At 37.4% G+C, this 11,997-nt stretch overlaps 2 protein-coding genes across 4 annotated transcripts in view; both read right to left on the reverse strand.

Moving 5' to 3' along the window:
• Window positions 1–8,713, reverse strand: part of LOC107563504 (tyrosine-protein kinase BAZ1B) — a 28,576-nt gene extending 19,863 nt beyond the window's left edge. For all 3 annotated transcript variants that reach the window (XR_001606107.1, XM_016248400.1, XM_016248399.1), the window contains exons 1-3: window positions 7,921–8,713; window positions 4,906–5,022; window positions 456–600 (exon numbers count right to left, since the gene is read on the reverse strand). Coding sequence is in view for 2 of the 3 variants with exons in the window: in XM_016248400.1 (XP_016103886.1) it covers window positions 456–600; window positions 4,906–5,022; window positions 7,921–8,039 (381 nt within the window). In the remaining variant the exon portion in view is untranslated. The remainder of the gene's footprint in view (window positions 1–455; window positions 601–4,905; window positions 5,023–7,920) is intronic.
• Window positions 8,714–10,149: 1,436 nt separating this feature from the next.
• Window positions 10,150–11,997, reverse strand: part of LOC107563509 (B-cell CLL/lymphoma 7 protein family member B-B-like) — a 5,679-nt gene continuing 3,831 nt past the window's right edge. The window contains exons 5-6 of the mRNA XM_016248404.1: window positions 10,426–10,505; window positions 10,150–10,281 (exon numbers count right to left, since the gene is read on the reverse strand). Coding sequence (XP_016103890.1) covers window positions 10,210–10,281; window positions 10,426–10,505 — 152 coding nt within the window. The 3' untranslated portion in view covers window positions 10,150–10,209. The remainder of the gene's footprint in view (window positions 10,282–10,425; window positions 10,506–11,997) is intronic.

Here is an 11,997-nt window from a genome sequence, read left to right on the forward strand (position 1 = left end):
TAGCTACTGCGGATGCAGGTTTACCTAACAGCACCCGTGCAGGACTCTGCTTTAAACTGCTTTGCGTCTCTCCGTCAGATAACCTCACGTGCATGATGCGCCATTTACGGGGGCTTATTTAAAATGAAAACTCATTCTCTGCCAGCAGGAGGCGCTTTTAGAGTGATACAACTGGTAATGTATATCGAAATATCGGAAATGTGTTTAAAAATCATATCACCGTTATTGAAAAAAAATTATATCGCGATACATATTGATATCGAATTATTGTCCAGCCCTAAGCATAAAGTAGACAGAAGAGGAAAAATGACACTGTTATAGAGTAATTCCTTAACATTTGCAGGTTTTCCAGGACAATGCTACCCCACTTTTTCGGATTTTAAACAAATTCCAATTGACAAAATTCCCACCCTACATTTTGTTTATTAGTCCAAATATTAAATCCAAGTACATACCAAGAAGTCACACTCCTCATCCACAGCATACTTGGTGAGAATCTCCAGCCAGACCAGATCTACTAGCTTATCAAGAGATACTGTGTTATGGTGCACAATCTCCAGAACCGGCTTCTCAAACCACACTGGGTACTCCTCCTGAAGCCTGCCAAAAATCAGACCAAACAATGGCTACATGAGTTTAAAACTAACTTAGTGTGACTTTTGAACTATGATAATACTCCACCCCAATTGATGACTGTACTGATATAATAGTGCATGTATTGCATGGGACAGCCAACGATTTTCAACAAGTTATTGCTAACCAATGCAGGGCTTGAAAATAACTGCCTGATAACCAGCATGACAGATGCTCAAGAAAATAATTATCACTGGCCCAATTTCTTCCCTGAAACCTACCTGAAAACTTTTAAGTTTATTGAATCTTTGCTCCATTGTATTCATTAGTGCTATTGCTTCTAATTTGTTTTTATTTTATTACTGATTGTTTACTTGTCTTTAATAATGTTTGAACTCTATATTAGTTGGGCTAGTAGTTTTTGCTTGGAATCAAGAATTGTGAAATTTCACTGGTATCTAAAATATTAATGTTATGACAGTCTCACTAACCATATTAGAAAACAAGGTTACGATTTACCATTTATGTCATGAATGTTTGTTCCAATTCTCACCAGAAAAGAAAGAGCAAAACTTAAATGTAAATATCTGTTAAAAGTGAATAGTGATTACATGCAAGAGTATTATGGAATAGAGATTACTTCAAAGCTAAAAGATATAGACTTTAAAAAAGAAACAAAAAAAAACAGCTGGGTCGCAAAAACCCAAATTTAGGTGATTTTAGGTATTTTTGAATAAAGGCCTCCTGTAGCAAATCCATGTGTTTTTGTAAGAAAAATATCCATATTTCAAACGTAATAAACACTTTTCTCTCACTTCTGTTATCTGTCATACGCGGAAGCCGTTCCGGCGGATGACGCAGCACGAATGCGCAGCGCGCGCGCCTCTGAGATATGCTAGTCTCGCGAGTTTGTTTATAGGAGCAAAGGAAGCAAAGTTTCCTTACTTTAGCAAAGGAAAACCAGTCTCCTCTTGGTTTATATCGAAATCCTCAGACAACTTTCTTTACAAATCCTCAGTTTGTACTTCTAATTCGTGACCGGCATTTTGTTTTCTACTCTCCACATTCGTCACCAATCACGTAACGCTGATGTACTACGTTATCCGCCGGAACGCTTCCGCGTATGACAGATACCGGAAGTGAGAGAAAAGTGTTTATTACGTTTAAAATATGGATATTTTTCTTATGAAAACGCATGGATTCGCTACAGGCCTATATTCACCCCCCGGAGCCATGTGAGGCACGTTTATTATGGATGCATGCGCTTTATTTGATGACTTGTGTACTGTTCAACAGAAACACCCGCTGACTGCAATGATAGAGCTTGGAATAGCCAGGACAATTTTTTTTATATAATGCTGACTGGATTCGTCTGAAAGAAAGTCAGTCACATACACCTAGGATGCTTTGAGGGTGAGTAAAACACGGTCTAATTTTCATTTTTGGATGAACTAACCCTTTAATACACTTCATGACCAGCAGAGGGAGATGAGAAACACAGGAGTGAAGAATTAACTGTAAAAATAGCTTCAAAAACACACTGACCCTTACAGCAGCATAACACTCTATATGGTCCGTACAGCAAACTGTTCTCTGAGTGTACGAGTGTCTGGTTACATAAGCAGCTTATGAGACTAAACTGTTTTCAATCCGTCACTCCAACCCACATAGAAAGCAGTTTGCACATCAGTTGAGCAGGTCACATTTTCCCTTGAAGTGATCATTTCATGAAGTAAAAAAGCAAAGCATTTCCCTACCCTGACTGCTGATGACTCAATCAATAATGCACTCTCTTATTAGACTGTAAGGGGTTGAAGGCAAAAGGGCACCAATGAGACAGCAGAGGTTCGGTCATATGACATTGCCTAAACACAACAGCCTGACAATAGTTTAGTTTACAAGCTCTCTGCTAAATACAGTAGAAAAGCAGGAAATTAAAGGCTGAATTTCTGTGCCTTTAAATAGTTACTGGTTATTACTCTTTTTTTTAATTCCAAGAATTTTAAGCAAATAAAATATTTTGGAGCTGGGCACAGCTATTTCAAAAATAAATACCGGATGAAAAAATAGGACGAAATACAGAAAATTCTTGATGTATTTGTGATGCCGCTGACCATATAAAAGTTGTTAAGACAGATTCAAATGTCAGTAGCAAAAACAGTTTTGGCACGAGTTAGTAAGACACATTTCTTTGAATTAGTTCAAACCGCCTGTGGCACTGAATCAATTCTTCTATGACTGAAGATTTGTGAATTTTCCAATTTTAAAATTCTGATAATTCCAGGTAGGACTGGGCGGTAGGGCTGCACGATATATCGCAAATGTAAATATCACAATATGCATATCGCAAGGGCGTGCGATATCTGAATCATTTTAATAATAGGCTACTTAAATCAAAACGTTGCAAAAGGTCAAAGTTTTAGTTCGACGCATATAGCAGAGAATCGCTTGACGTTAAAGAGTTAAGTGCAATAAGTTGCAGAAAACAACTCTTTCTCGTCTTGCTGTCTGACTCACACCTGAAGCGTGCGCACACACAGAAACACGTTTCAGACAGCGCACGAACACTGAGTTGATTAGACTTTCGCATCTCCTCATGTTTGAACAGACACATACACACAGAATTGTGTCAATAGTACCCGTCTCGACGAACATTCTCGTAAACGCAGTCAGTTACGTTTTAAATGAATGTAAACAGCTGAGAAAGAAATCGGATGTGTATCATTATACTGGATCCGTGCAGTCAGTTTTAAAGGGACAGCAGCTTATAAATACGTGCTGCTGAATATGTCACTAATGTTAATCAAACAAAACAGCTTACTCTAAATTGAATTCATACCGTGAACACTATGCAGTGTTATTTTACACTTAATTATTAAATTTCTGTATCTGAATACTACTGTTTATTTTATCTATGCTTGTAAATTGTGTATTTTTTTTCTTTTCTAATGACCGCTCACTTGTTTTTAATCATGTTTGAACTTTCTCAGACTATAGTTTTTGCTGTGGTATATGAAGAAGTACTTAAAATGTATGGAAAGCAAAGTTACAATGATATAAAATTAGTTATTAAATTTTTTTTGTTTGTATGTTCACACTGATGTTAAAATGACATTTTCTAAATTGTGACATTACTTTTTATGTAATGCTATAACACTGCTGGTCACTTTCAGAAGTTGTAGTGATTCTTTCTTTTCCAAGAAAGAATGTGAAACAAATTGGTTATATAATTTTCATTTTTAAATATTTTAAAATATAATTGAAATTGATTTTACACACTTTAAGCAATAATCTAATATTGTGTATACCGCAAGATGTAAATGGGCGTGGTTAACTCACCGCGTGAGACTTAGACATAAGGTGTGTATAATTTAAACTACTTAGACTCAGCACTAACAGCAGCTGTTTAGCTGATGTTCAGTATGCACACTGCTGCTCTACTAGTCACTACTGAACTCTTCCCTCTCTTGATTAAAGCTCCAGGCGAGGGATTGCCAGAAGAGAGCAAAACAACCCTCTTAAAATGTAGTATAAGAAGCCGATACAAAGGAACAAAATTAAACAATATAACTACTATTAATAGTATTCTACAAAATTAAAAGGAAGTAAACGTAATTTATCATGACCAGAATATTTAGTATAATATAAAGTATTTAGATATTATAAACTGATTGAAGTAAAACAATAACATGAGATGTAAAAAATTCAGAAACAACTTATTTAAAGTTTAATTGTACCTAAGAGTGAGAGAAGTGAGAGAAGAAAAAGTTGCATCTAATATCAATAAGCTGGGGGCAGTTAATATATAAGTTGAATGGTTTTAACAAATTAAATTTACCAATAAAAGAAATTCAAACAAGGTGAAATATACTTTTGAAATAAAAAAAGTATGAGTTTATCATATAAAGCCCTTTTTGTCTATGTTCGGAATAACTACATATATAAATAACTATACCGTGAAATATATTGTTAACGTGAAATAAGTCATACCGTGAAACTTCATTTGTCATACTGCCCACCCCTACTTCCATGTGTTCTTAAACCACAAACATGTTTTTTATTAATATTCTGAACAAGTTTTTATTTATTTTCTGTTTTACTGTAACATTTGCCAAATTTTAGGGTACCTCCTCAGCATTTCTATGCTTTGGACACCCAAAAATGCTAGGTTAGGCACGGATAGCTTACTGTATATTGAGACACACCCAATTGCTCAGTACATCTCTGAATATTAATGCATCCATAGTCAGAAAGAGACTTCGAAAACAACTGACAGCTAAATGATGCTGCTGATGCTCCAAGTTCATGCATTCACTCAGTTTTGTTACTTACAGCTCTGTGACCTCCTGTTCTTCTTCCCAAGCCTCCTTATGTGTGAGCTGGCTGCTGCCGGTGCTTTTACACGTCCATATCCGCTCTGCATACCTGCGCAGTCGAGCTTCATACTCTCTGAACAACAGTGTTAAGGGCAAAAAACACTACATCGCTTCCAGCTCTTCTGAAACCTCAAGCAGTACGTCCAAAGCAGAGCCGATCAAGTGATGTTAGCTCTGCTGTCTGTCGTCTGAGAGAGATTCATTCATAACTGATGCATGCTTGTAGCACAGCAGCTCAATAATTAAAGGGCCAGCAGCAGCAGATACTGTATGAGCACATTTTTAGAATTAAACTTGCAATTAAAAACAGTAATTGTCACCAAAAATACAACAGCCTCAGCAAAATTGTTATTTCAAGCACTCTGAAAAATTTTAATCATTTCAGAGCCAAGATAAATAATTGTAAGTTAATCTTGCATTGTTCATGTGATAAATGCATATCAAAGCATAATTATTAGTGGTCACCCAACATGGGCTTTAAAGGGTTAGTTCACCCAAAAATGAAAATTAGATTGTTTTACTCATCCTCGAGGCATCCTAGGTGTATGCGACTTTCTTCTTTCAGATGAATCCAGTCAGAGTTATATAAAAAATTGTCCTGGCTATTCCAAGCTCTATCATTGCAGTCAGCGAGTGTTTCTGTTTTACAGTACACAAGTCATCAAATAAAGCGCATGCATCCATAATAAACATGCATCACACGGCTCCGGGGGGTGAATAAAGGCCTCCTGTAGCGAATCTATGCGTTTTTGTAAGAAAAATATCTATATTTCAAACGTAATAAACACTTTTCTCTCACTTCCGGTATCTGTCATACGCGGAAGCTGTTCCGGCGGATGACGTAGTACATCAGCGTTACGTGATTCGTGACGAATGCGGAGAGAGAAGAAAACAAAACGCCGGTCACGAATTAGAAGTACAAACTGAGGATTTGTAAAGAAAGTTGTCTGAGGATTTCGATATAAACCAAGAGGAGACTGGTTGTCCTTTGCTAAAGTAAGGAAACTTTGCTTCCTTTGCTCCTGTAAACAAACTCGCGAGACTAGCATATCTCAGAGGCGCGCGCGCTGCGCATTCGTGCTGCGTCATCCGCCGGAACGCCTTCCGCGTATGACAGATAACAGAAGTGAGAGAAAAGTGTTTATTATGTTTGAAATATGGATATTTTTCTGACAAAAAAACACATGGATTCGCTACAGGAGGCCTTTATTCCATTAGCACTATGGATGCGCGCACTTTATTTGACGACTTGTGTACTGTTCAACAGAAACACCCGCTGACTGCAATGATAGAGCTTGGAATAGCCAGGACAATTTTAAATATAACTCTGACTGGATTCATCTGAAAGAAGAAAGTCACATACACCTAGGATGCTTCCAGGGTGAGTAAAACACAGGCTAATTTTCGTTTTTGGGTGAACTAACCCTTTAACGCCCAATGTCAGCATATCTAGAAACCTGGGTGTTTAATGACAGCAAACAAGATTTAGACAAAATTACTCCGTTTAAAACAAAACTTTTTTTTAAACTAGGACATGACTTGTCAGTAAATTTTACAACTGACACAAGGATGATGTTTATCAGATGGTGCTTTTAATCAGACAAGCAAAACTTAAATGGCAGATAGAGAATCTCAAAATGGCCAAATATCTGGTTAATCAATATATTTCCCGATGTGTTATTCTATCATTACATGTATTAAACGGTATGACATGACACCTCTCCTGATGCTTTAACTCAAAACTTGATTCAAACACTAATTTGGCAGACCTAGAACAAACGTAAACCTAGAAAACACGCTAAATGATGGGAAAATCGTCTACTTTAAGGTGCTGACTTGGATCTAAACGCAGGCCTAAAGTTTAATCACGTGATTAAATCTTGACGAACGAGTCAGGCAGTTTTGAAAAGTATAAACCGCAACCTCCATCGTTTTGCAATCTGACACGCCTTCACTCTAAAGGCCCGCCCTCCGCGGACACGGCAGCCAACCAGATGTCACAAACCCCGAACGCGCAGAGAGACTGACAGGCAGTGAACGTTCCTGATTGGCTAGTTTTCTGATTCCGTAACACATGCGGGTCACTTTCCTTTTTATGCCGTTTAGAGAGACAGGAGTAGTTTCTCTGGAAACCTAGTGCAGTGATATCGGTCAGATACGATATTTTGTGTGGAATAAATAAAAACACGCTTAAATAGCATTTCAAGTATCTAGTTATAATTACAAAAAATAAAACATTTCACAAATATGAATTAAACCGCATACACCAGAGAAGTAATATCTTGATTGCTAACGACCTAAACATCCCCTCACTCATGACCAAATTCACGTGACGCGCGAAAAACATCTCGCGCGCAAACGACCTCGCGCAGCAGCAGCACAGGAACTCGCACATTCCCCTCCAGCAGCAGCTAAAACTGTGTGTACCATCATAATCACACTCTCCCAGCATATAGATAAATATTACAGTCTCACTCAACAGATGGTTGGCTGTTCAGGAGCATCAATCTATAAGCTCACATCACATATGCCTCTGCCTGTAAATAAGCGCGGGCTCGTGTCACAAGATTGAGTCATGGCAGTTTGGATGAGAAACTGTTCAGCCAGACGACACACACACACACACACACACACAGTGCGTCCTCAAGCTAGCTCGCTCTAACATACACACAGGACAACAACAACCCGTAATTCATCATGCTTCAGTACTCAAAATCAGACAAATATAACCCTTAGCCCGGTCTTAAGAGTTATGCCCCAGCTGATCTAAAAGTCATGGTCACCTTTAGCCTGTTAGCGTTACAATGAGATGCAGCGCGCAAGATGAAAACAATAATAAACGCATAAACGCAAACCCCGCGCTCGCACACGCTCAGACTCAAGGACCCGCGTGGAAGCAACGGATCGAGACTCTCGCGAGCACGTGTTTGTATGTCTAGTGCTTGATAGTGGAGACAGTGAGAAAGGATACTCTTTGTTCCTGAAGGCCTCTTTAGTGTGCTCGATGATGAACACCTCCTCTGCTGGGCCCGGCGGCTCCGACAGCGGCTTAACCAAAGGGTACGGCTTCCGGCCTAGTAATGGTGCCATGGCGGGCTCGCTGCGGTCCTGGATGTGTCTGCAAAGTCAACTACTGAACTAACCCCCGCTCAATCTCAGCTTGAACTGAATATGCCGTGAATCCGCGCGTCTCAGTGGCGTAGCATCGGGCTAGGCTAGCGCGCGCTGCTTTACTTACTTTTAGGAAAACAAAACACCAACAAAAGTACGGTCTTATCGATCAGTTACATCTCCCGTGTTAAATCCGCTGGATTGAGGGAGCCGGTGGGGTCATGGTGAGATGCCTGAAGAGAGCCTGAGGAGTGAGCGGAAGCTCCTGGGTGCCGGGGACGGAAGCGCGAAACGCGGCCCGTCGGAGCTGGTATGGCGGGCTTTCTTATGCCGCTCAGGTCCGTGTTGTCGTCGATTCTCCAGGCCAAAGCGACGTACCAATCCCCTGTCCGCAGCGACTGTAGACCGCGTAGATGCTGTTTTGAGGGACGTGCTGATTACATAAACAAATAAGAGGGTTTATAGCCGATTGAAAAATGGCGGGAGTTCCTGCTACACCGGCAACATTCCGTACAACCTCAAAACTCCGTTACCCCGGTAGCAAGCAGCGACGCAAGAATAGGTCCCACCCATCGTCGTCTTCTTCTTTCTTCTTCTTCTTTCCAGTTTAACGGCGGTTGGCGTCCACCTTATTGGTGCCCCACCCATCGTCGCCAACGATTGGTTGCTAAGAAACTACGACACAGACTGAGATATCTGATTGGCCGATTCAGCTGTCAATTATACCTACTCCACCTTTTGTCAAAGCAACACCCCTCCGATCACAAATAGTGTTTGGTGTTTATGGTCAATTCATAGATGACTTCAAAATGACAGTATGCCGTTTGACTCATATACTTTAGTATTAATAACGGACATTTTATTTTTTAATATAACAGTTGATATAGCCAAATGCCTCGAGTTTAGCTGAAAGGGGCAGCGGTTGTACTGTAGAATTTAAAATAATGCAATTAATTATGTTAATACCAGTGAAGACAATGCACATTAAATAGGTTTTTCGCGGCCACATATAAAATAATACAGCTCTGCCTAAAGCATATAAATAACGCTAAAGCATTAAATGTACAAAAACTCATTTAAACACTGTATTGGAATTCAATAATTTCAAGAAAATCATAATATTGGGAATCGCCCTTAAAATCATTTCATATGTACAATAGTGTTCTATCTCTGCCATACAACTCTGCACATGATGCAATCAGAGGAAAGCTGCATAAATCCAAAGTGGTTTTATTTCCATCTGTCTATGTCCAGGTACATTTTTACCAGGCAACACTACATGGATCATACACAAATATTTCTTTTTTTTTTATTTGAAAAATACTTCAAAGTCTATGGAAAGTGGAAGTCTTCATATTTAAAATACAAATCTGTGAGTGACATTACCATTTATAACTGACAGGCATTCCTTCTTTTTTAATAAAAAGTTAACAATAATAAAACAAATCAAGAAACAGACGACACTGTTAAAACTGCCCTAAATACATGCATTTGAGTTTTATTTTATTTTTTACAATAAAACAAGAAAAACAGGCCAATAAAACTTATTTGTATAATCTTTAGAAATGCCTCAAACACAAAACAAGCTAACAGCTTAAAATTCAACTGTTTTGCCATAGTGCACATACTAATCATTACTCCATGCAGTCGCATGTATTATACTGACAAAGTCCTTTCTCAATTTAGATTGAGAAACATGCACTATAACAGTTTCTTTTCAAGATGCAATACAAACTGCTTTACCTTCATAAGAAAATACCTGACAAGATCTAAGATGATCTTTTTAATGTACAAAAAAAGAAAAAAAATCAAGCTTTTTCTTTATCTTATACGGTTAAAGTGAGTTTCAGGCATTTGGCAGGTTGTAAAAAGACTTTTAAATCTACAGTTTAGTCCAGGGGTGCCCAAACTCGGTCCTGGAGGGCCGGTGTCCTGAAGAGTTTAGCTCCAACCTCAATTAAATACACCTGAACCAGCTAATCAAGCTCTTACTAGACATACTAGAAACTCGAAGGCCAGTGTGTTGAGGCAAGTTGGAGCTAAACTCTGCAGGACACCGGCCCTCCAGGACTGAGTTTGGGCACCCCTGGTTTAGTCTCTTTCAGAAATACTTCTATACTTTTGACCTGCAATGTTCAGCGTAGTGGTGCTATCTGGGAGTTGAGTTTTGCTCAGTGCAAACTCTTTTAAGCGGTGGGGCTCCAATCACCTCCTCTTCCTCCTGTGAAAAACAATAATGTCACACATGGCATGTGTTCAACCAAGTTGCTTTGAAAAGCAAAATCAGGTTTGCAACATATATTTTAATTCCCACAAGGCATTAGGTTCAAACAACTTCATTTATTTGAAGACTATTGGATGTTACCCGAGTAGAGAGAGACAACACATCTTCTTTAATTAGAGTCGGAGGCTCATCCGTCACCTCACTGCTGGTTGTTGATGCCTCTAAATATGGGGTTTGATCATGAAAAGTAAAACGTGCAAATACAAGTATGCATGTGAAATAAAGGATGCACCATCATTACTGTTATCTTGCATACTTGGGTGAATCTAACAAAACATGTCAAGAACATGCATACAATAAATCATAATTCACCCCAAAATTAAAAAAGGAAAAAATGTGTCAATTAAATATTAAATTAAATGGTCTATTTAGATTTTTTTTTGTGTTATGGCATTATTTTATGACAGTTCAACACAATTATACCCTAAATTATCATTTCAGAATTTCATTTTTTTTTAAACAGTACATTTGTATTTGATGTACTGCCTTTAACTTATGCTAACAAAATACATCATTGTATTTTGTAATACAGTAAAACAAACTTTTATTACAATAATAAGAATCACTATTCAGGATAATGGATATTGAAAAAACTCAATCGGAAAATACAGTTGATATATATATATATATATATATATATTAGTGCTGTCAAACGATTAATCGCGATTAATCGCATCCAAAATAAACGTTTTTGTTTGCTTTATGAAAACTTGTTTTCCATGATTTATCTGAGCCTGTTGGCAGATATGTTTGTTTGTTTTTTATTAATAATAAACTCCGAAACAAGAGTTCTTATTTTATGTAGTGCTGTCAAACGATTAATCGCGATTAATCGCATCCAAAATGAGTTTTTGTTTGCATAATATACGCTTGTGTGTACTGTATATACTTATTATGTATATATAAATACACACACATGCATGTGTATATTTAAGAAAAATATGTTAAGTTTATACATTTAAAATATTTATATATATTATCAATTATATGAATATAAATATATACATGGAAATATTTTCAAAATATATACTGTAAGTGTGTGTATTTATATATACTTAATAAATATACACACATATATTATGTAAACAAAAACTTTCATTTTGGAAGCGATTAATCGCGATTAATCGTTTGACAGCACTAATATATTTATATATATATACAGTGGGTACGGAAAGTATTCAGACCCCCTTAAATTTTTCACTCTTTGTTATATTGCAGCCATTTGCTAAAATCATTTAAGTTAATTTTTTTTCCTCATTAATGTACACACAGCACCCCATATTGACAGAAAAACACAGAATTGTTGACATTTATGCAGATTTATTAAAAAAGAAAATCTGAAATATCACATGGTCCTAAGTATTCAGACCCTTTGCTCAGTATTTAGTAGAAACACCCTTTTGATCTAATACAGCCATGAGTCTTTTGGGGAAAGATGCAACAAGTTTTTCACACCTGAATACTTGTAAACATGTATTTAATTTTATTATTTGTATTTAATCTTAAGATTTCGCTATGGATGTGAGTTTGGGCAGTTAAAAAAATAAGGAAATTATTATATGTGAATTGTAGAATTGTAATATATATGAAAACAAAAACAGGTATTTTAACATTTAATTTAGCCCCTCAAACATCAACTGTAACTGCACTACT

This window comes from Sinocyclocheilus grahami, unplaced genomic scaffold, assembly GCF_001515645.1.
Source record: "Sinocyclocheilus grahami isolate Dianchi unplaced genomic scaffold, SAMN03320097.WGS_v1.1 scaffold877.1, whole genome shotgun sequence".
Classification (NCBI taxonomy): Eukaryota; Metazoa; Chordata; class Actinopteri; order Cypriniformes; family Cyprinidae; genus Sinocyclocheilus; species Sinocyclocheilus grahami.